The 20,878-nt window shown below is 50.7% G+C and overlaps 1 protein-coding gene across 1 annotated transcript in view; it reads right to left on the bottom strand.

Annotated features, from left to right (window-relative positions):
* Positions 1 to 20,878, bottom strand: part of TCERG1L (transcription elongation regulator 1 like) — a gene marked incomplete at its 5' end in the record, with an annotated part of 233,204 nt that overhangs the window by 28,520 nt on the left and 183,806 nt on the right. The window contains one exon of the mRNA XM_017875317.1: positions 17,237 to 17,306. Within this exon, the coding sequence (XP_017730806.1) occupies positions 17,237 to 17,306 (70 nt within the window). The remainder of the gene's footprint in view (positions 1 to 17,236; positions 17,307 to 20,878) is intronic.

Below are 20,878 nucleotides of genomic sequence, written 5' to 3' on the forward strand. Positions count from 1 at the left end.
CAGGCTTTTCATCCGAAATATCATTTCGCTCACTCATGGCCCCTTTGTTCTGGACAAATGCCTGGAAGACAGTTATGCACAGAACCATCTGTGACCTGAGATCTAACCCCAAAGGGAAACTTCAGTGACAACGAAGGAGGCTGGGACCCCTCCCCAGGCACAGAGGACAGTGGAGAATGGGATCACCCAGGGGCCCTGGAGAAGTTCCCTCCTGCAGCAGAGGGGTGGCCCCTGCCAAGGCCCCAGACACTGTGGGCAGCAGCAGGAGCTGCACAAGGTGGAACCCAGGGTGGGCAGGGAGGGAGGGACCCCACGAGCTGACTGTGCTAGGCTGGGCAGCTGACCAGCACTCCCTTTCAAACCACAAGCGCAGGGAGGCGGGACCCTACTCCTATGGAAGAAATGTGAGAGGCCCACCTTTTTCAAGTACCAACTCTCCCCCTTGCATTATTTTAACTGCACGTGGATAGATCTCTTTATGGTTCTACACTGGATTCTAAGAAGCATCTAGAAATATCCTTTTGAAAAAATTAAAAGTTTGCTGCTGGAAGAACATGTTCGGCCAAATGCAGACACCGTTCTTCTTGTGTCTGGTTTCCCCTCTTTCCCGCCCTGGCCCTGCCTGGGAACAGGTCCATCAGCTGCCCCCCCACACCTCAGGATGCAGCCTGTTCTCCAGGACAGGCAGACTCAACCCACACAGGCTTGGCACACCCTCAGTCCGACCATGCTGAGCCCTCATGGGCCTGCTCCCTAGCCTGGCCCTGCTCCCACACCTACCCATGGCATCATCAGACTTTGAGAGCTCCCTCATTTTCTTTCTTTTTTTTTTGAGATGGAGTTTCACTCAGTTGCCCAGGCTGGAGTGCAGTGGCGCGATCTCAGCTCACTGCAAGCACCACCTCCCGGGTTCACATCATTCTTCTGCCTCAGCCTCCCAAGTAGCTGGGACTACAGGCGCCCGCCACCACGCCCGGCTAATTTTTTGCATTTCTAGTAGAGACGGGGTTTCACCATGTTAGCCACGATGGTCTCGATCTCCTAACCTCATGATCCGCCTGCCTTGGCCTCCCAAAGTGCTGGAATCACAGGCGCAAGCCACCGAGCCCGGCCGAGCTCCCTCATTTTTTGCTGCACTTAGGTCAAGCTCAGCCAGCAATCATGAAGAGCAGTCTTCTCACAAGCAGGGGCTTAGGGCCTCCTACATTCTGGGAACTCTCTAAGTGCTTGGAGATGTAGGAATGGCAGGAACATGTGTCTAAAGGCATGGGCCTTACCTGCTCCTTTCAAAACCAGCTCACTCTGGGATCTGAATTGTGATTTTTTTGAACCTTTGTCTGAGCTTTCTGATTTGGCCTAGAGGCAAGAGTCTCTCCTGGGCCACGGTCTCCCCAGGCTCCCCTGAACTTTTCAGTAGGCCTAGGATTTTGAACTTCCATGCTCACCTTTGCATTGCCCAATTTAAGCAAAAGTACTGCTAAACTGATTAGCCATAGCCTTCCCCACCCTTCCCTTAATCTGCTCACCTGGAAACCTTATCAGATTTCTCATCCTCCCCCATCCCCTAGATCCGACTCAGCAAGAATCTGCTGAGGTTGGTTCAGCCAAAACTCCCTGATCCCTGAAGTCTGCTCTTGCTAATTTTCCATCCACTGACCCCCAACCCTGACCGTGGCTATCAATTCCTGCTTTTCCATGCCAAATTTGGAATTGAGCCTGGTCTCTTTTCCTCCTTTGCAACAGTCATGAATATAATCTGATTTTACGGCTTTAACTACTGTCCAGCTCTGGTTTTGACAATAGTGCCATATTCTCCACTGGGGATGATTTTGCCCCAGGGGACATTTGGCAAGGTCTGGAGACATCTGTGGTTGCACAACTGGGGAGATGTTACCAGCACCTGGGAGTGGAGACCCGAGATGCTGTGAAATGTCCTCCAATGTATAGGACAGCTCCCACCATGCAGGCTCATGTGGCCCACGTGGGCCTCCCCCAGGAGGTTTGGATGCTAGGTGAAGCTTACACTACTTCCTCATTCGGAGAGGAAGTAAGGGGTCAGACGGGAAAAGGTACGGGTGGTCATCTAGGGGCCAGACCCGGCCGTCCAGGCCTCCCAATACCTGCCAAGTGAGAAGTGTTTCCTCATGGTCTGTCCAAGGTCCTGGGAAATTCATTAGTACCATGTTGAGGATGTGCTGAGAATATACGATGCCCTTATGTCTAACAAGGGGTTTTCACTCACAGGGGCTGTAATACGGATTAATCCCAACGAATACAAAATGTGCAAAGAAACAAAAAGATTGCTCAGCCCATTCGAGAACTGTATTTATAGACCAACTATTCCAAGAGAATTTACATTCTCTGCTTCTTATGCAATTACATGGAATTTTGAGAAAAGAATATTACCAGTGGATTTCCAATTGTATCGTACTCCGAAGGGTACAATTAGGATTTCCCTGTAACAAATTTTCATTAGTTAAAAATAGAAATGTGAAACAAGGCCTGTATTGTTGCAACTTGAAATAAGAAGAAAAGAAACATTCTGACTGTGCGGTGACAGTGTGTTGAAGCGTATTCAACACAATACTCTGTTCAGGACTGCTGCATACCTTCCAAATGGCTATCAGTTCTGTTAGAATCGGTTGAAAGCAAATGCAAACTAGTTAAATATATCTTTGATATTCTTATGGCTGAATGATTTCTGTACCTTTAACAAAAAGTGAATTCTAATCCTTTTAAAAAGATAACTCAAGCCACGATTTTCCTGCTGGTAAAGGCGGCGCCCCGAGGATGCACTAATTGGTGTGCACAAGTACTGCCTGTTGCCAGCCGGGGAGGCAGCCTTACTGCAACACAGAAGCCTCGTTAAGGTAACCCATGGATTTGGGAAGTTTTCCAGGTCCAGTGTATAGGTTGAAAGGGGCCTGGTCTTGGCCAACCTTTAACCAGGGTAGGTGCTCCTGAAATCTGGGCACTATAACCCTGGGCGGGGGGCCCTCACGCCCAGGGTCAGCCCCTCCCTGCCTTCTGCCCCTCAGTGTGGTGACCATCCCACCCCTGAGCTCTCTTCTCCTGGTTCTGTCCCTTCCCCCAGCCTCTGAGCTGGCCAATTAATCTGTTAATGATTCGTGTGTGTGTGTGAGCCTGTGTGTGTGCACATGCATGCATCTGTCCCAAGCTGGTAAGTCTGTAAAACTGAGGTTTTCTGATTTTGCCCATGTGCAGAGGGCAGCATATTATCCAGTAAAATGCACAAATCTGAGACCCAGCAGAGCTGGGTTCCGGGCACTGCAACCAAAGCCACGATTTTCCCTTGGTAAACAAGACACTTTAATGATCCATCTGAGGCTGTGCACACCTGCTGTGGGTGCAGAGCTCACCCCTAAACCCTCAGAGGCACTTCTCTCCACCCAGATCCTTTCTGCAGAACCATCTCTGAGGTTGGAACCATTGCCCTGGCAGAGGAATGACAAACACCAAGCAGTTGCTGGCTCCAGGCTAGAGGAATGGGATGTGTGATATTCAGCTTCTCCAGCCAGGCTGAGGCACCCACCCACTCCCTCGCAGGCTGACACCCAGGTGCCTCATCACAGCATTACCCAGATGGATGGAGGCTCAGACAGCCCAGCTGGATGGATCAAGATCCAAACCTCTACGTGGGCAAATGTACTGATGCCTTCAGCCCCAGCATGCTCCCATGAGGTGGTCCTAGCACTCACCTAGGGCTGTCGTGTGGATTCAGTGAGATGGTCCACATCGACCACTCAGAGCAACCCCTCCTGCTCCTTCCCGCCCTCTCCAGCTTGCAGGTGCGGTGTGTCCACCCATACTAGGCCCTGCGAGGCTGTAGCTGGAACAAGGAGCCCCTCACTGCCCAAGGAGCTTACAGTCTAGTGGGACATGAATTAAGGTTACACACACGTGAAGCCTCAGCTGCCACAGTTGTGTCAGGGCTGAAATCCACAGTGCAGAGACGTCAGTGCCAGAGGGGTCCCTGCGCTGGGCTTCCGGCTGGTGTTCCCATGAACACAATTATTTGAGAGACTCTGCAGAAACAGCAGACATTCTAGTGGACCACAGCTCCAAGACAGATCACGAGCAGGGAAGAGACACAGACGCTGACACAGGTTGAGATGGCGTCACTCTGCTGGGGTGCTGCCATGGGATGTGGGGAAAATGCAGACATGGGAGGGAGGACCTGGTTCTGGAGAGGCCTGTCTGCAGATGTGACGAGGTCAAGGTGTTTTTGAGCCTTACAGGTGAGGATGACTTGCTGTACAACCTTGGCCAAAATACGGAAACTCTCTGGATCTTACTCATGGTAAGATATATGCTTCCGACCAGACGGTCTGGAAATGCCTCGCAATACTGCAATTCTATGATGCAAATGTGATCCTGTTAATTTCATCCTGATGAAATATTTAAACATCTTGACTCTGCCATCAACTTACTAGCTCTGCCTCCCAACTTTGCAGTTCCTATAAATTTGATAAACAGGCCTCCTGCGTCTTCATCCAGCTTGTTCATAAAAATGTTCCATAGGAAGCACCAGACAGACGCCTTTAGCAGGTCTCCCAGCTGCAGCCCTGCAGACAGACGGCTCCACACACCCATGTTCATAATGGGCTGTGAGGCCTGGGCGTGGGCACAGAGACAGAGATGCCCCCTCTCCCCTGGCCTGTCTTCCGTATAGTCTTGTCTCAGCCTGCAGGTGCCAGGTCCCCAGCTACAGCCCTGCAGATGGACAGCACCACACACCCATGCTGGTGATGAGCTGTGAGGCCCAGATGTGGGCACAGTGACCGAGATGCCCCCTCGGCCCTGGCCTGCCTCTGACATAGTCTTGTCTCAGCCTGCAGGTGCCATGCTACCATCAGAGGTCCCTGCTGACAACCAGTCTGTGGAGGTTTCCAGAGGCTGTGCCAGCCCTCATTTCAGTTTTGTTTTGTCATAAACGATGTCTCTCACAGCCTCACTTCCAACAAGTGACCGCACCATGCCACATGCTGCCAGCCTCCCCAAGGGCCCTTTGGCAGTATTGTTTGCTGGGGAAGAGTGGGTTGGGAACTTAAATGTTAGGCCTATGATATAACAAATAATTAATCCGGTCTTTACTCCCAGTTCCTGGCAGAGAGCTCCAAAAAATTCTTGGAACATCCTAAGCACTAGAAATGACCTTTGCTATTCATAAGGAGACCTCTCCACCATACCACATCTTAGCTGCACTAATGAAGCCACTCACTGGGTTCTTAGTCTCAACGAAGGTGCTGGCAATGCCAGGAAACACCAGCCCTGAAGACTAGAGGGTTGGAACGTCCAGCCCCACCCACCACCTGCCATCCAGGGTGAGGAGAGGGGCTGGAGATTGAATTAAATCTTCTCACCAGTGATCAATAAACTAATCAATCATTTCTCTGTAATAAAACCCCAATAAAACCCTTGAACAATGAGTTTCAGGAGTGCCCTGGTTGGTGAACAAATCAGTATGCTGGCAGCAAGACAAATGTAGGGGGACAGAGAAAAGAATATCACCAGTGGATTTCCCTACCCTTGAGACCTTTCCCGATCTCACCCCATGAGTCTCTTCCATTTGGCTGTTCCTGAGTTGTCACCTTGATCATAAGATAAAACTGGAATCGTAAGCATAGCGCTTTCCGTGAGTTCTACGAGTCATTCTAGCAAAGTATCAAACCTGAAGGAGGGTGGTGAGAGCTCCAGAATTTGTAACCAAATCAGACAGATGTGAGGGTAGCCTGGGGACCCCACTTACAGCTGGTGTCTGAGGTAGGGATGGTCTTCTTAGGGCTGAGCCCTTCCCCTGTGGGGTCTGCAGTATCTCTGAGTGGTTGGTGTCAGAACTAGACTTAATTGTAGGACACCAAGTTGGTGTCAGAGAATTGCTGTCAGAACTCGGGTGCAACCAAATTCGCTTCAATTACATTCAGCAGGCATTTCCATGGGGACTACCCTGTGGTCCTCCCAACTGGGGCAACCTGCCTCATTTCTCTGAGCCTCCCAGGTCGTTCATCTATTACAGAACCCACTGGCCCCACACGGCTGTCATGAGACTGAACAGAAACCCTTACCTGCAGGAGCCTGCAGAGGGCTGCGTGGGGCCCCTTGGTTAGCACGCAGCTGCTGGTGTCTGCAGCGGACCCTGCTCCAGACCCTGGGATCCCAGGCCCCTGCCCTCACTAGGCTCACATCCTAGAGGGAGGAACAGAGAGTAACAAATAACCAATACCACCAAGTTAGTAAACTGGGTGGTGTATTCAAAGATGTTGGATGCTCAGGAAGTCACAAAAAGCAAACGAACGAACGCAGCTGAGGGGAGGGTCTGAGACCATCACCAGGCAGGCAGGACACCCACAAGCAGATCCTAGGAAGAGGTGAAGAGGCTCATTCCAGACTCAGGGCTCAGCTATGCAAAGGCCCTAAGGTAGGAGCATCTAAGAATATTTCAGAGACAGTGGCAAGGAGGTCAGTGAGGGGAGGGTATGGAGGGGGGCAGTGCTCAGAGGTCTTCGAGGATCCAGGTCCTGATGTCTCCTCACCCACGGCAGGGCTGTGACCTTTCACTCCCAGGGACATGGGACCCCAGAGCCTCTGAACAGAGTGACGCATCCTGGCCTCCGACTGCCCCGAGTCCTGACTTAGTGCTCGCTTCTCTGCTTGCCTGGCCAGGGGCCGCCCTGAGCCATGGAGTGCAGAGACAGCTCTGGGCAGCACCCGGGGAGCCAGGGCGGGAGTAGGTTCCTGTCCGGAGCTGCCTCTGGAGCATGTGGGAATTTCCGTCAGGACCCCACAGAGATGAGGCCCTGCCCCTGTCTTCTCAAACGCATTTCAGAAATGATTTCCTGGACATCCAAGACTGCCCCATGGTTTCCTTGGTGGATTTTTGAAAATCATGCATTGTTCCAGGTAGGGCATGAGTGGGTGGAGGCCACCTGGAGGAAAAGATGCCTCACCAGGTGAAGCCATGACATCAGGCTGTCCTGGCAGCGGAGGCTCCTGGAGAGTGAGGGGACACTCTTCTGTCAATCACTGCGGCGTAGACCAAGGTGCAACTTTCCTTGCCTGGCTGATGCTACAAGATGATGCAAATCTGCACACACTGCCTGGCCCTTGGGTCAGGGTTTGACCATCCCATAGATCTCTGGCCTCTGACAGGTCTCCAAGGCTCTAATTCCAGGGCCCACTGCCAGGCTCCTGAGCTGCGGGAGACCCACGTAAGACCCACTAGCATCCTATGCAGCTGAGCTCCAGATTCTAAAGGAACAGGGTTCCAGGGTCTCCAGCCTTCCTCTCTCAGCATGCAGGAGTCCCCGTCCCACCCCAGCCTTTGTCTTGGCATCGCAGACCTTGCCCTTCTGAGCGATGTTTCTGGAATTTGTCCAGCATGGAATTATTGCCACATTTCTGTAAGTCTTCCGAATGAGTGGCCACTGAGTTCTACTCTCATTGAACAAAATTGCCAGAGAAATTTATAAAACAAGGTGACTTTTTGCAAGTGCACTATGGTTTTGATATTTTCAGCTCTACGCCACGCAGGAGCGGAGAGCAAGACTTCGAGACCCAAGCAAGGCTGGACCCCCTGCTGGCTTGGCTCTTCGTTGCTGCCTGTCTGTGGATGTGCATTGCACTGGCCTCTACAAGCTTTACCTTCTTTATCCCCCAAATGACAACAACAACAACAACAACAAGAACAACAGGATCTGCATTGCAGGGGTGAGCTGGGGAGAGAGTGCTGGGCACTCATGAAATGCGCGGTCTCTGAGCTCGGAACCCGGGCTTTCCCAGTGTGTGCTCTGTGTTCCCGAGCAAGTCTCTTCATTTCACCAACCCTCCATTTCTTCCTTTATAAAGTGGAAATAATAATAGTGGCAGCCCCTTGGGATTTGCTTGTAAGATTTAAAGGACATAAGAAGAATCCCTTAAATCCACCGAGGGCTCACTATGTCGAACCTTCTCCTCTTCAGTGTCCCTCCATAACCTCATTTCATCACCAGCACAACCCCACTGTCCAGGTGGAAAAACTGACATAATGTATTTAAAATATTTAACACAATGGCTGGTCTAGAAATAGTTTTGATGACAATGATGGTGATGATGATACAGTGATGATGGTGACGAAGATGGTGGTGAAGATGATGATGGTGGTGGTGGTGATGATTTTTCACCTTCATCATCTCTGCCAGCTTCTGATCATCCACACCCATTCTCTCCAGGCTGGGTTCCAGCCCTCTGTTCATCTGGATGACATCTCATTTTTTTTTAATTTTATGGATGGGAAGAACCTGTTCTTTCTTCCAGCAAAGAGGGCTGGGAATTTATCATCAAAATACTGCCAGACTGTAAATCTGGTGTTAGACACAATGCGAAATTCTGCAGGAATCAAAGTTTCTGTGAATCTTTTGCCTTATGGGGCCTCAGACATTCTAACGTGTGGTTGTAACAAATGGTCTTCAGATGAGACAAACTTTGAAAGATCTGTATTCTCTAGTTTTTTAGCCTCGACACTGTGCAGTGCAGAAGCGTGCCTCTGGCAGCTGTAAGGAAGATTGGCACATCAATCAGGGTGGGCTGCAGGCCCCCAGGTGAGACAGGAGCACAGGGGCGTCGGTTCCGCCTGCTCTGCTCACGTGGATGGTCGGGATTCACAGCCAATGATGGCATCGAGATGGATGCCTCCCCAGGATGGATCACGGCCACCAACAAAACCCTGGCTTTGGGGCTTGGCGCTGGCCCTGAGTAGGAACCCTGCAGGCAGCTGGGTGAACTCAGCAGGAGCAGCTGCTCCTCTGCCCTTACGCAGAGGTGACACTGCCCAGTGCACAGAGATGGGGCTCTGGGATGGGCAGGGATGCAAAATCTTCCTGGAGGAGCGATCGTGAGTTCCCAGCTGGGGTCTGGGCTGCCTGGAATCTCCAGGGATCTGTGTCCCAGCCACAGGCTCACTGTTGGCCTGTCTGGCTTGCCCAGTTCCTGACTGCCTAGCACCCCTGCTTCTGCCCTGCCCGCTTCACCCCTTCCGGGAATCACAAACCCATTTCTGGCTCTGCCTAAGGCCAGACAGGCCCCACCGTGGCTGGACAGCTCAATCCCAGTCTTCAGTGTGACCACACTCCTCTGTCCCGTGTGCACTTGCTGTCCGTGTGGCTATGGCACATGGGCCATGCTGGGGAGAGGGGGCAGAATGAGGAGAGATCAGGCCATGGGAGCTGTGGCCTCCTGGACTCTCCACCATGCTGAGAGGCAGGCTCACCAAGGCCTGGGAAGGGCTGAAGTCTCTGCCAGCTGAGGTTTATGAGCCACTCAGAAGGCGAAACACCTGCTGAAAAGGATTTGCTGGTGGCCTCATCCTGGCTGGGGGCAGAATCCCAGTGAGCAGCAAGCTCCAGCTCTCAGCTGCGGGAGGCGGGGCAGCTCCGTGCTGCAAGGCGGCAGCTCTGGCCTGAGCTCCTGCTTTGTGATGAGCTCTGCTGGGGACTGTGTTTCAGTACCAGCTTCAGTGCTGGCTGCCAGGCTTCCCCAGCAATTAATTAGGAGGCCCTTGAGCACCTCCCCAGGACGTGTTTCTGCACCTGTAACTTGTGCAGTCTCCTTATGTGAGAACACACTCTGGTGGCTCCAGAGAGGCAGCACCTACCTCCACCCAGGGCAGCACAGACACCAGGCCACGTCCTGTCCTTTGGCAGGTAGTTTTCTGGTAATATTTGCAAAATTACCAAAGCTCTCAATCTGAGATCTTGGTCTCAGAGCTCTCAGAACTCTAGACGGGGCCAGACAAGAGCTGAGGGAGACAGTCAGGGCACCTTGGCTCTAGAATTTGGGGCATGGCTGACGGAGGCTGATTAATCACTGAAAAAGCAAACCCTCAGTAACAAAAACCTATTTTCTTGTCTCTACTTGCTGCCTCCAGGTGTTGATTTTAGGTAATATTGAAGGAGACATCAGCCCAGTCACATGCATCTCAGGACACAGGACTCTGGACTCTAAGGAATTCTGAGATTTAAAACAAAAACAAACGGCAGGAAACTAAATTCCACAAAGGCAGAAGGGAAGTGTTTTTATCTCCCCAGAGTCACAAAAGCTCACACCGAACTGTTAGAGCAACAGAACAAAAGCACACCGGATTGTTAGAGTAACAGAACAAAAGGCCCATACACAACATCTTCACATACTGCTGGGTGAAGAACCCCCAGGAACACCAGTGTGCGTGGGCAAGTCCAGGCCAGGGCCCTGACAGAGATGCCATCGTGCGTGGGCAAGTCCAGGCCAGGGCCCTGACAGAGACAGAGACAGAGACCGAGGCACGTCCCAGCCAGGCACTGAACACCAGCCAGCCTGCGACCCTGTCATGAGCAGCATTCCCAGGCCAAGAGACAGCCCCCAGGCCCCTGCAGCTAAGAGGCTGATGGTAAGCAGAGGCAGACAAGAGCAGAAGCCTTCCAGGGTCCAAACCTCTTAGGAGCCCGGGTGGCCCAGGAGGTTCCAAATGGCTGGACCCTAGACACAGACTGGTGAGCTCAGTACAGCAGCTGTCTCAACAGACAGAGATGCCAGGGAATGGAGGGGCAGGTCCAGATAGAGTGCAACGCAGAGCAAAGGGACAGGTCCCTAAAACACAGTCCCCGTCACAATCACAGACTCTAGGAGGGAGCCCCAGAACCACAGATCTGGAGACAGGTCCCCCAAAAACACAGCCCGTGTCACAATAGCAGACTCTAGGATGGAGTCCCAGAGCCACAGACCTGGGATACTGCCCAGGGCCACTGCTCTTATCACGGTCTCATCTAAACAGGGATGACAGAGAACCACCATGCTCCCACCCCATATACCACTACCAAGACCACCACCAAGAAGGACTGACGCGCAGAGAAACGTCCCCAGGTGGCAGAGAAACCACAGGGAGGCACATCCAGATATTGAATGACAATTCAACTGACTATTCAAAAAGGAGCTAAACATTAAAAGAAAAAAAATAGGTGTTATAAAATATCAGCATATGTCTTATTTTAAAATGAGTAAAAAAGAATATTGGTCAAAGACTTGAAAAACAGTCTGAGAAAATCTGGGAAATAATTAGAAATGAAAGGGAAAAAGTGGAAATGAAGAATAAACTAGAAGGAACACAAGAGTGAATAAATGTCATAAATGACATAATAGGAGGAATAGAAGGCGAGAAGGGAAGAGGAAATCCAGAAAGAGCATAATGATGAAGCGTCAACCGCGTGCAAAGGAGGTGACCCAGGAGGAAGCTGAGGGAGAACCAAACAGTTCACAGGTGACTCCAAGCCACGAAACAGAACAGACATGAAAGCAATTCAAGAAAATGCCCTGACGGAAGAAAGGCATCCACCTATATTTTCATAAGATACAGCTCATATCTGGGAAAATGAACCAAGAATAACCAAGAGTTAGCTCTGTCATTGTCTTCTAAAGGATAAAGATAGTAACTAAAATTGACTAAAACATCAACCATGTTTGCATCCAATTCACAGTAAGTTGGTCATCTTTCGAGGATACCAGGGAACTGATGCAGTATTTTGGAAATTGATATTTAAAGGAAAGAATCAACGCTTCATTGTGTGTTTTCAGTTTAAACAGTATCTTGAGGGAGTCAATGGTTTATGAGGGTAAGTTCATCTTGATGAAAGTAGGCAAGCTAGTAAATGTGAATAAAATGGCAGAATTAAGAGATGAGCACTCAGCAATCTCTAAGGAAGTCTTAGGTGAAGATAAATCATCTGCTTGTATCATGTAAAGACAGACAAGTCGACATCACCTGCTTCCTGACGGAAGGAGCTCAAAGCCGCCATTAGTCCTGCCAGAGCACTAATCCAACCTGACCACGATAAAGCTTGAATCTGACTGCAGATTTACCAGAAATACAGAGGACAGAAGAACACGCCCCTAAACCATGCCCCAGGCATGATCTATGTCCAAACCATTCTCCAGGGATGAAATGACCTATGTCCACACGATGGGAAACGCATACTTGTAAAAAACCTCTCGCTCCTTCAAAAACAAATGAAGAAAATAAAAATGAAGCATAGAAGGGAACACACCAGCAGGTTAAAAGAGACTTAGGAGAGAAGCAGAGGGCAATACCCGAAACTGACTTCGTCCTGATATGAAAGCAAACCTCTACGAGAAAATAAAACAGTCAAGAAAATTTAAACCGTGACAGGGAGCCCATTTGATAATGTTAAGGAATCATTTCTGTTTTTAAAGATGTGACTATGTTACCATGCTTATATTTTTAATATCCTTGTATTTTAGTATTATAGAATATTTACACATAAGATTTATACGATGTTGGGAGCTTGTTTCAAACTAATCTAGGGGGCATGGACTAAAGCAGAAAAACGCTGGCCTTGAGTTGATGATGGAAAATGAATGCATGGAGGCAAACTATGTTGTACCAGCTTTTATGTGAAACTTTTCCATAATAAAAAGTTAAAAGTAGGTAAAATAACTATTACTCCTTGAGTATATTTGTTTTTTCATATATTTGTTGAGACTTTTCAATCCAGTGTCAGGCAGCTAAGCACACACTGGGCCATCTTACGACATCTGTCTCTCCTATCACAACAGAATTGGCTTTTATGGAAATCACTCCATCTCCTGGGATCTTTTGAACTGACCTAACCTGTTCTATTAGTCCATTCTCACACTATTATAAAGTACCACTTGAGACTGGGTAATTCTCCAAGAAAGGAGATTTAAGTGACTCACAGTTCCGCATGGTTCAGGAGGCCTCAGGAAACTTTCAATCTTGGCGGAAGTTGAAGAGGAAGCAAGGCCTGTCTTCCATGGTGGTAGGAGAGAGAATGCGGTCGGTGGAGACTTCCACAAACTTTTAAACCCCCAAATCTTGTGAGAACTCACACACTATCATGAGACAACCATGCAGGAAACTGCCCCCATGATCCCATCGCCTCCCACAAGTCCCCTTCCCTGACACATGCTGTATTAGTCCACTTTCACGCTGCTGATAAAGACATACCCAAGACTGGGTAATTTATAAAGAAAAAGAGGTTGAATGGACTCACTGTTCCACGTGTCTGGGGAGGCCTCACAATCACAGTGGAAGGCGGAAGACGCATCTTAGACGGCAGCAGGCAAGAGAGAGTGTGCGTGTGGGAACTCTCGTTTATAAAACCATCAGATCTCGTGAGACTTAGTTACTATCACAAGAACAGCGGGGGAAAGACCCGCCCTGGTGATTCAATGACCTCCCACTGGGTCCCTCTCCTGACACGTGGGAATCACGGGAGCTACAATTCAAGATGAGATTTGGGTGGGGACACAGCCAGACCACAGCACATGGGGATTACAATTCCAGATAAGGGTTGGGTGGACAGCCAGAGGCAAACCACGGCACCCATGTCCCCTCACATGACCATTTTCTCTTTGGCTTCTCCCACCCTGGCTGTCCCCTCAGGGCCCATGCCCCCGTGTCCCTCTGCCTGTCATCCTGTGATCTGCTCTGACCCTCTCTTCCTCCTCGTTCAAGTTGAGCGTTTCTTACCACTGAAGTGACCACACTGAAGAGTTAACCTGTCATTTCTCATAATACAGAACAAATACGTTCTCTCTCACGGGAGAGGAAACTACCTGAGATTTTGATAAATGTATACCTCCAAGTGGTGATAGAGTGAGCCAAATATTTGATAACCAGCCTTGTGAAGAAAGTACTGAGTTTTGGGGGAAACTGACTCCCCCACTCACTCGGTGATCTCTGGATCCCTGCAGGGATGGGCATCAACCCCCCGGCAAACCCTAATTACGTCATAAATACGGGGTAACTGAATTATATGAAAAGAGTACTGAAAACACACCCACCCTCTGGAGGGAAGCAAATAGGTGGGGCATTCCCGTGAGTACTCATGCAAGCTACACTGTGCATTTCACAAGCCCGCGGCCACAGCCACACAAAACAATCTGTCGACTTAAGAAAATATATTTCCACTTCAAAACACCGCAGCAATTCCAGAAATCACAGGTGTGATTCGAGCCGTGGCGTCCAGGTTTCTGATGCTCAGGCCCTCATTCTTGGGGGAAGTTGGGAGACAATTGCAGCGATACCAGTCAGCAGAGACCACCACCCTGTACACGTGAGGTCAGACGGACAGAAGGGGACTGCGGACGGGATGCTCCTCAGAGCCCATTTGAAAGGGAGAGTTATAAAGCCAGAAGATCAAAGATCAAAGCAGGTCTGAACTATGAAAAGACCCGTTCATCAGAAACTGGCAGCACCTCCGGGCCCTGAGCAGAAAGGGGTCGAGCAGTCATGAGTCTGTTTTCCAGTCCCAGGGAAGATGCATGGTCCTTGCGAACGCATCCCTCTAAATAGTAAATAACAAGCTATTTGAAATGACACTCACCATGTCGATTAGACTATTTCAGTAATTTGAATGCTTGTCATTGTGACATATTTCTCCTCCGAGAGAATTTCAGGAAAAGTTTCATGTGGACCTGAGTCACTTTCACAATCGATGTAATTCCATCTGGGCATGAATGCCCAAAATGTGTATCGACTGTGCCAGGCTTCACAGGAAATGTGGGGAGTGGAGACCGGTGTCCAAAACAATCATCATCTCAGCTTATTTGCTTGTTTCTTAAACATCATAATCTGACTGCTGATGAATCACACGTTGCGGGAGAATTTTAGTGTTCTTTGATGAGGCAAAATGATGCTATCCTCACAAAAAGGGCAGGTCCAAATGGACAGATTTCAGCAGGCCCCCTGGAGGCATGTTCTCTAACTATACGGGCCTGATTCTACGACATAGAAATACATAAGCGCAGTTAGGAGCTTGAGGAGTACGTGGACTTACTGACCTTCCCAAAGAGGGATCCAAATGCCACCGTGATGCTGGTGGTTTGCCCAGCCCGGGGCGATTTGCTCTGAGCAGGGCGTGCAGGTTGGTGCTTCGGAAGAGCTTTGGGAAACCTGCCCAATGGTGACGCTTCCAAACAGAGGGCATGGCTTTGTAAACCGGTCTATGAACGAATGCCCAGGACGGGATGGGCGTGCTCAGTCCTCGGGCTGGCTGCAAAATGAACGCCAAAGCGTTTTCCTCCCATACCTCAGAGCAGGCCACAGCCTCCCTGAGAGTCTCCCTCTCCCATGGAATCTTTAAGGCTGGAACCAACGTGGAAATGAACAGCTGCCAAAACGGAGGCAGCTCCATGCAAAACCTCTGTGCGTGTTTCAAAGTTGGTTTTCAGTGACGGAAATCATTCGGATGATTAAAACCAAAATTAGCGTTTCGATGTTGTTGAATGCCAACTGTTGGGAACCGAGGCCAGACCCATGGGATGGGAAGTGCAGCCGGGTGAGGAGGAGGACAGCCCAACTGCTTCGGATCCCGCCATGCTTTTCCACCCACACGAGTTCAAAATTCATCAACTCATGGCCACATTCCATGTTTCCTGTGCCTCAGGAAGCTCGTCTTGTGTTTTAAATTAAGCACACATACCCAAAGACCAACGGAGACCAGTTTAGCTGAGGTCCACGTGTGATGGTGAAATCAGACAGGCTGCACTGGGTCCTTTCCTAGAGCCCTTGGCCCCCATCAGAGGTGCTCCTTGTCCATCCCCTGTGACCCACACAACATCCTTTGGCCCCCAAAAGTGACTTTCTATGGAGGAGATTTGGGGTAGCAAGAAGACAGCTACCCAGGAGATTTTGAGTAGGAGGCGTCCTCCCTCCACAGCCAGTGAGCCCCGGCCCTGCCACGTGCGGTCCTAGACCTCCCCACATAGTGTTTCACAGGCTTCCACGTGCTGTGGGGCCAGGCGGCAGGACCCCTGGGGAAGGAGAGCTCCACCTCCTACCTGATCACCTTCCTGGCTTAGGGAAGACACTGTTATTCTTCTTCGCATTGTTCCTGAAAGTTCTGTGGTGTCTGCTTACTATTGAACCACTCAGGTCTAGTTCTATGTGTTTTGTTCATGGCTCCATGGGCAGCCAGCAGACAGAAGAGTTCGCTCTGACCCCCAGCTGCTGGGCCTGCTAGGCACCCGCAAGCCCAGCTCTTGCTCCCTCTTCCCCTCTCTTCCTTACCATCCTTTCATCCTTTGCTAAAACGTTGAAAGGACTGAAAAGGTGAGAATGGGCACAGGCTCTGAGTCAAGATTTTGTTTTACCTTCATTGTGGCAAATATTCTTACTGCAAAAGTACATTTTTAAAAATAGAAAACGCATATAGTGCTAAGATTCCTGACCAGTTCATTTGGGTTCCTGTTGCAAGCCTAGGGTATCCCATGAGCAGGGCTGGTACAGGAGCCTGGTGCAGGACAAACGCACCTGTGGGCCGTGGCAGGACCCAGGGTCCAACGGAATGTCTGGGCATCATGGGGTCAATAACAGCCCAGCTCAGGAAGAGCCTGGGAAGCGCCCCTCATTGATTTGCCTTTCAGAGTCCTCCCCACCCTTCTCTGCCAAACATGGGGCCCAGCAACTACAGCATTCCTTCCATCTCCCTGTTCTGGGGAACTTAAACACACACTTCCACATTCATCCCCTTATGTGAAACTCACAGGCAAGGCAGGGCAGCCCAGCAGCCACACAGGAGGGCTTAAAGGGCAGGAGCCATCCCCTGGCTTGATGGAAAACAGGGATTCCCTACCTCGGTGCATGGCAACTCCCAAAACCAAACCGTGACCAGCCGACTTGGAGGGAGACCCACTGGCCGTGTGTACCCTGCAGGTACGCAGGCATCATCTCATCCAGTTGTCCCAGGGCCCACTGGGGTCTCTGCAAAGCCTCATCTTACATATGAGAAATCTGAGATCAGGGTTGGCTAACTTTGCCCAAAGTCATCAAGCAGGCAAGACATGGAGCTGCAGCACCAAGCCAGGGCTGCCTGACCCCTAAACTTAACCTCTGACACAGCACATGGCACCACCTACGCACTTGGCCCCCATGACCACTTCTACAGGACTCTGGAAACACAGCAGGGCTGAGCATGTGGGCGCCTAGGTAGGCTGGGGGTGGCAGGCCCTGTGTACAGTGTCTGAAGTGCCCCAAGCCTCTGAGATACCTGCTTCAGCAGGTGCCCAGGACACTGCTAAGACAGAACCTGAGACCTCTTACCATCTGTCCAGCGGTTGAATTAGCTCTTTGCTCATAGTCAACGTGGTCAAAATGATGCCTTTTCTTTCTATATCACCTGAGTACCCAGTAGGGAAGGACCCGCTGGGGAAGGGAACGGCCACCTACCGGTTCCTCTTGGTTTTCACATCTGGGTCTTCCCTGCTGTCTTCAGAACTGGACCCATCGCTGTTGTCAGCTGAAAGAAAATCAGATGAACAGAGTTGTCAGCGCTCAGGGCTTTGGCACAACCACCAGGTGACACTCACTTTCCAGCAGACTTATCTAGAAATTAAGACAACAGGCTTCTCTTAAAGATTGACGTGAAATCCTACAACGAGTTTCCTCTTGGCACACATGCTTTTACATTTCAGCAGAACAGAAATCTGACTGTGCTGATCTGCAGAGTGGTTCTCTTTAGATACTGTCTGTTTAGCAGGTGCTGGGCCTTCCAGAGGGGCTGGAGGGTGGAGAATTACAGGTGGACCTCTGCTCAGCCTCAGGGCGAGGGCCCAGGATGAGCAAAGCTATGTCACGTTCTTGGGAGGGAACCATGAGACCGGGGCCACTTCTGTGGCCACTGCCCCAGGGAAGGGTGGCCGCCAGCAGCACCTCCAACAGGCCCACGCTCAGCTCCTCTCCAGCTACTACAACAGATAACAAGATTCCCCTACCCTGCACGCAGCCGTGCCTCACTGTGGACGCCCATCTACTTCCAAAAGCCAAATCAATTTTGAAGACATGGCCCCCTATTTCCATTCTGAGGTGGTCAGCCCTGTAAATGTTCGATGAGCTTTTGGAATGAAAAAGTAAAAAGGGGCTTTGGTGCTTCCTATGGGTCTCCAGGAGGGAAGAGGAAAGACGATCATGCAGATGGTCTGGAGTGTCATCGCTTCTTCCCTGACAGGCGGAGTGCCTTCCACACGCGCCGAGCACCACAACGGCCTCCCACCTGCTTCTCATTCTGTGTCTACCTCTGGCTCATTCCACCCCTCCCAGTTTGGGTGGCCAACGGAGCTGGGCTGGGCTGGGCTGAACTAGTCTGGGCTGGGCTGGGCAGAGCGTCCCACCATCTTCCCAGCCAGCCGGGGGCCACCTTCCCAGTGACTGCTGAGCCTGCACTTCCTTCCTGGGAGGGTCTGCAATGAACACAGTGCTCAGCTTAGGACGAGCGCAGAGCTGATGAGAAAAGACATCAATTTCAACAACTGCAGGGGTCTCTGCACATTTTCTTTCCATAAAACCCTACAATCCTCTCCACACCTGTTTTTAGAATCCCAATAATAGCTCTGTTACCAGCTCACCACTCAAATCTATTTACAGGCTTGTTTTCAGTGTGCAGCATGGGGCCCGTGGTAAGAGGAGAGGGTCAGGCTCTGGAAGCCCTGGCTCACCGCAGTCATGCTGCATCATCCTTGGGGGCCTCTGCCACCTGAGCTTCCCAGGCAGCTCATGGTCGTCCCTGCCCCACATAAGCCACGGGACCACGGAGGCTGCCTTAGAAGGACCGGGGTACGGCATGTCTGCCCTGCACCTTCCAGCAAGGCCGCAGTGTCCATCATGCACACCCTGTGTGGATGTTCCACCCTTCTGAAAGGATGCAGGCCTTGGGGGAAGAAATTCCTGTGGGCAGTGCAGAGTAGGGGACGAGCAAAACTTGGCCCTGGGAGGGTGGAGGAGCCACAGCCCAGGCGGAGCTTCCTGACTTTCCAGCAGCCCCTGGTTCTGAACCTGGCAGCGCTGACTCCAGGGCTGAATTGCTCTGCCCTGAGAGCCACCCTGTGCCCTGGCCCTGACCCTGGCAGCACTGACTCCAGGGCTGGATTCTTCTGCCCTGGGGGCCGCCCTGTACCCTGCAGGTGTCTCTCAGCCTCCCTGATCCCTGCTCCTCCCCACCATGCTAATGAAAATGCCTCCAGAACTTCCCAAATGTCCACAGGGGTAAATTTGCCCTTCCCAGTTGAGAGCCACTGGTCTAGAGCCAAGACCATTGATGACAACCGGGGGGGCCATGGAAGGGAAGAGAGGACACTGGAGGGCATCCACTTCCTCCTCGCTGGCTGCCTTCTGCGTGTGCTCCATAGCCCAACACAGCCCTCCAGGCCAGGACCCCAAAGGACACACTTTATGCTCCCTGCTTCCCAAGCTTCACTCGTGCCAAGCCCAGCACTTCCAGGCATTTCTGTTTTTTTCTGAGACGGAGTCTCGCTCTGCCCAGCTTCAGGATGAGGGTCTGCGGTAAGCACTTCCATGTCATGTTCTTGAGAGGAAACCATGAGACTGGGACCACCTCCGTGGCCACTGCCCCAGGGAGGGGTGGCCCCCAGCAGCCCCTCCCCCAGGCCCACACTCAGCGGCTCTCCATGTTCAGTCTGTCACCCGGCCTGGAGTGTAGTGGTGTGATCTCGGCTCACTGCAACCTCTGCCTCCCAGGCTCAAGCAGTTCTCCTGCCTCAGCCTCCCAAGCAGCTGGAATCATAGGCACCCGCCACCACACCAGGCTAATTTTCACGTTTTTAGTAGAGACAGGGTTTTACCATATTGACCAGGTTGGTCTAGAACTCCTGACCCCAAGTGATTCACCTCCCTCGACCTTCCATAATGCTGGGATCATAGGCATGAGCCACCATGCTGGGCCACCTCCAGGCATTTCTACTTCCTGGCTGTGGGAACCTGCTCTGCCCATTCAAACTGAGAACACTGGCCGGGCACAGTGGCTCATGTCAGTAATCCCAGCACTTTGGGAGGCTGAGGTGGGTGGATCACAAGGTCAGGAGTTCGAGACCAGCCTGGCCAACATGGTGAAACCCTGTCTCTACTAAAAATACAAAAATTAGCCAGGTGTGGTGGTGGGCACCCATAATCTCAGCTACTTGGGAGGCTGAGGCAGGAGAATCGCTTGAACCCAGGAGGCAGAAGTTGCAGTGAGCCGAGATTGTGCCACTGTACTCCAGCCTGGGCAACAGAGCGAAACTCCGTCTCGAAGAAATAAAAAAACAAAGAAAAATAAAAGAATAGCATTAGAGAGGCTGCCATTCTCAGTTGACTGCAAAGACAAGGGAACTGAAGCCTCAGCCACCACACGCTATGAAGAACACACACTTCAAGGCCATCACTTTGGAAAAGGCGCACTTGGATGGCTCTGCCTGCACAAGCCCACATCAGCGATCTCTGGGAAGTGGGAGAATCCGATTTCCACCAAAGCTGCCCCAGTACAATGCCTAGCATATCTACTTTTCAACCAAAAACTCAAAAGCATGCAAAACCAGGAAAGTCGGGCCAATTCACCCGATAAAAAATATTTTTGACAGAAATCATCCCTGAACAAGTCTACGTGTAAAAAGTATCTCAAATGGAGTTAACCGTACACGTTACAACTATAAAAGTTGTTGAAGAAAACGTAAGGGGAAAATCTTTGTGACAAGGCTTAATCATGGCAGAGTTTCTGCTATGGGTGAGGAAACAGCTGTAGAAATCGGTAGTGTTGACAGCTACACAGCATTGTGAACATACCTAATGCCACTGAATTGTACACCTACAAATGGTTAAATGGTCAACTTCATGATATGTATATTTTACCACAACGAGAAAAAAAAATCAAGGACAACTGGTTCTATGGCAAAAAAAAAAAAAAAAAAAAAAAATCAAAAGACCAGGAAAAATATTATGATACTATTGTAGCCAAACACTGATAGCCTTGATTTTCAAGTCCAAATAACTCAGTAAGATAAGGAACACACAAACACAAAACAAATGGCCAACAAACCTGTG

This window comes from Rhinopithecus bieti, unplaced genomic scaffold, assembly GCF_001698545.2.
Source record: "Rhinopithecus bieti isolate Rb0 unplaced genomic scaffold, ASM169854v2 scaffold_9877, whole genome shotgun sequence".
NCBI classification, from domain to species: Eukaryota; Metazoa; Chordata; class Mammalia; order Primates; family Cercopithecidae; genus Rhinopithecus; species Rhinopithecus bieti.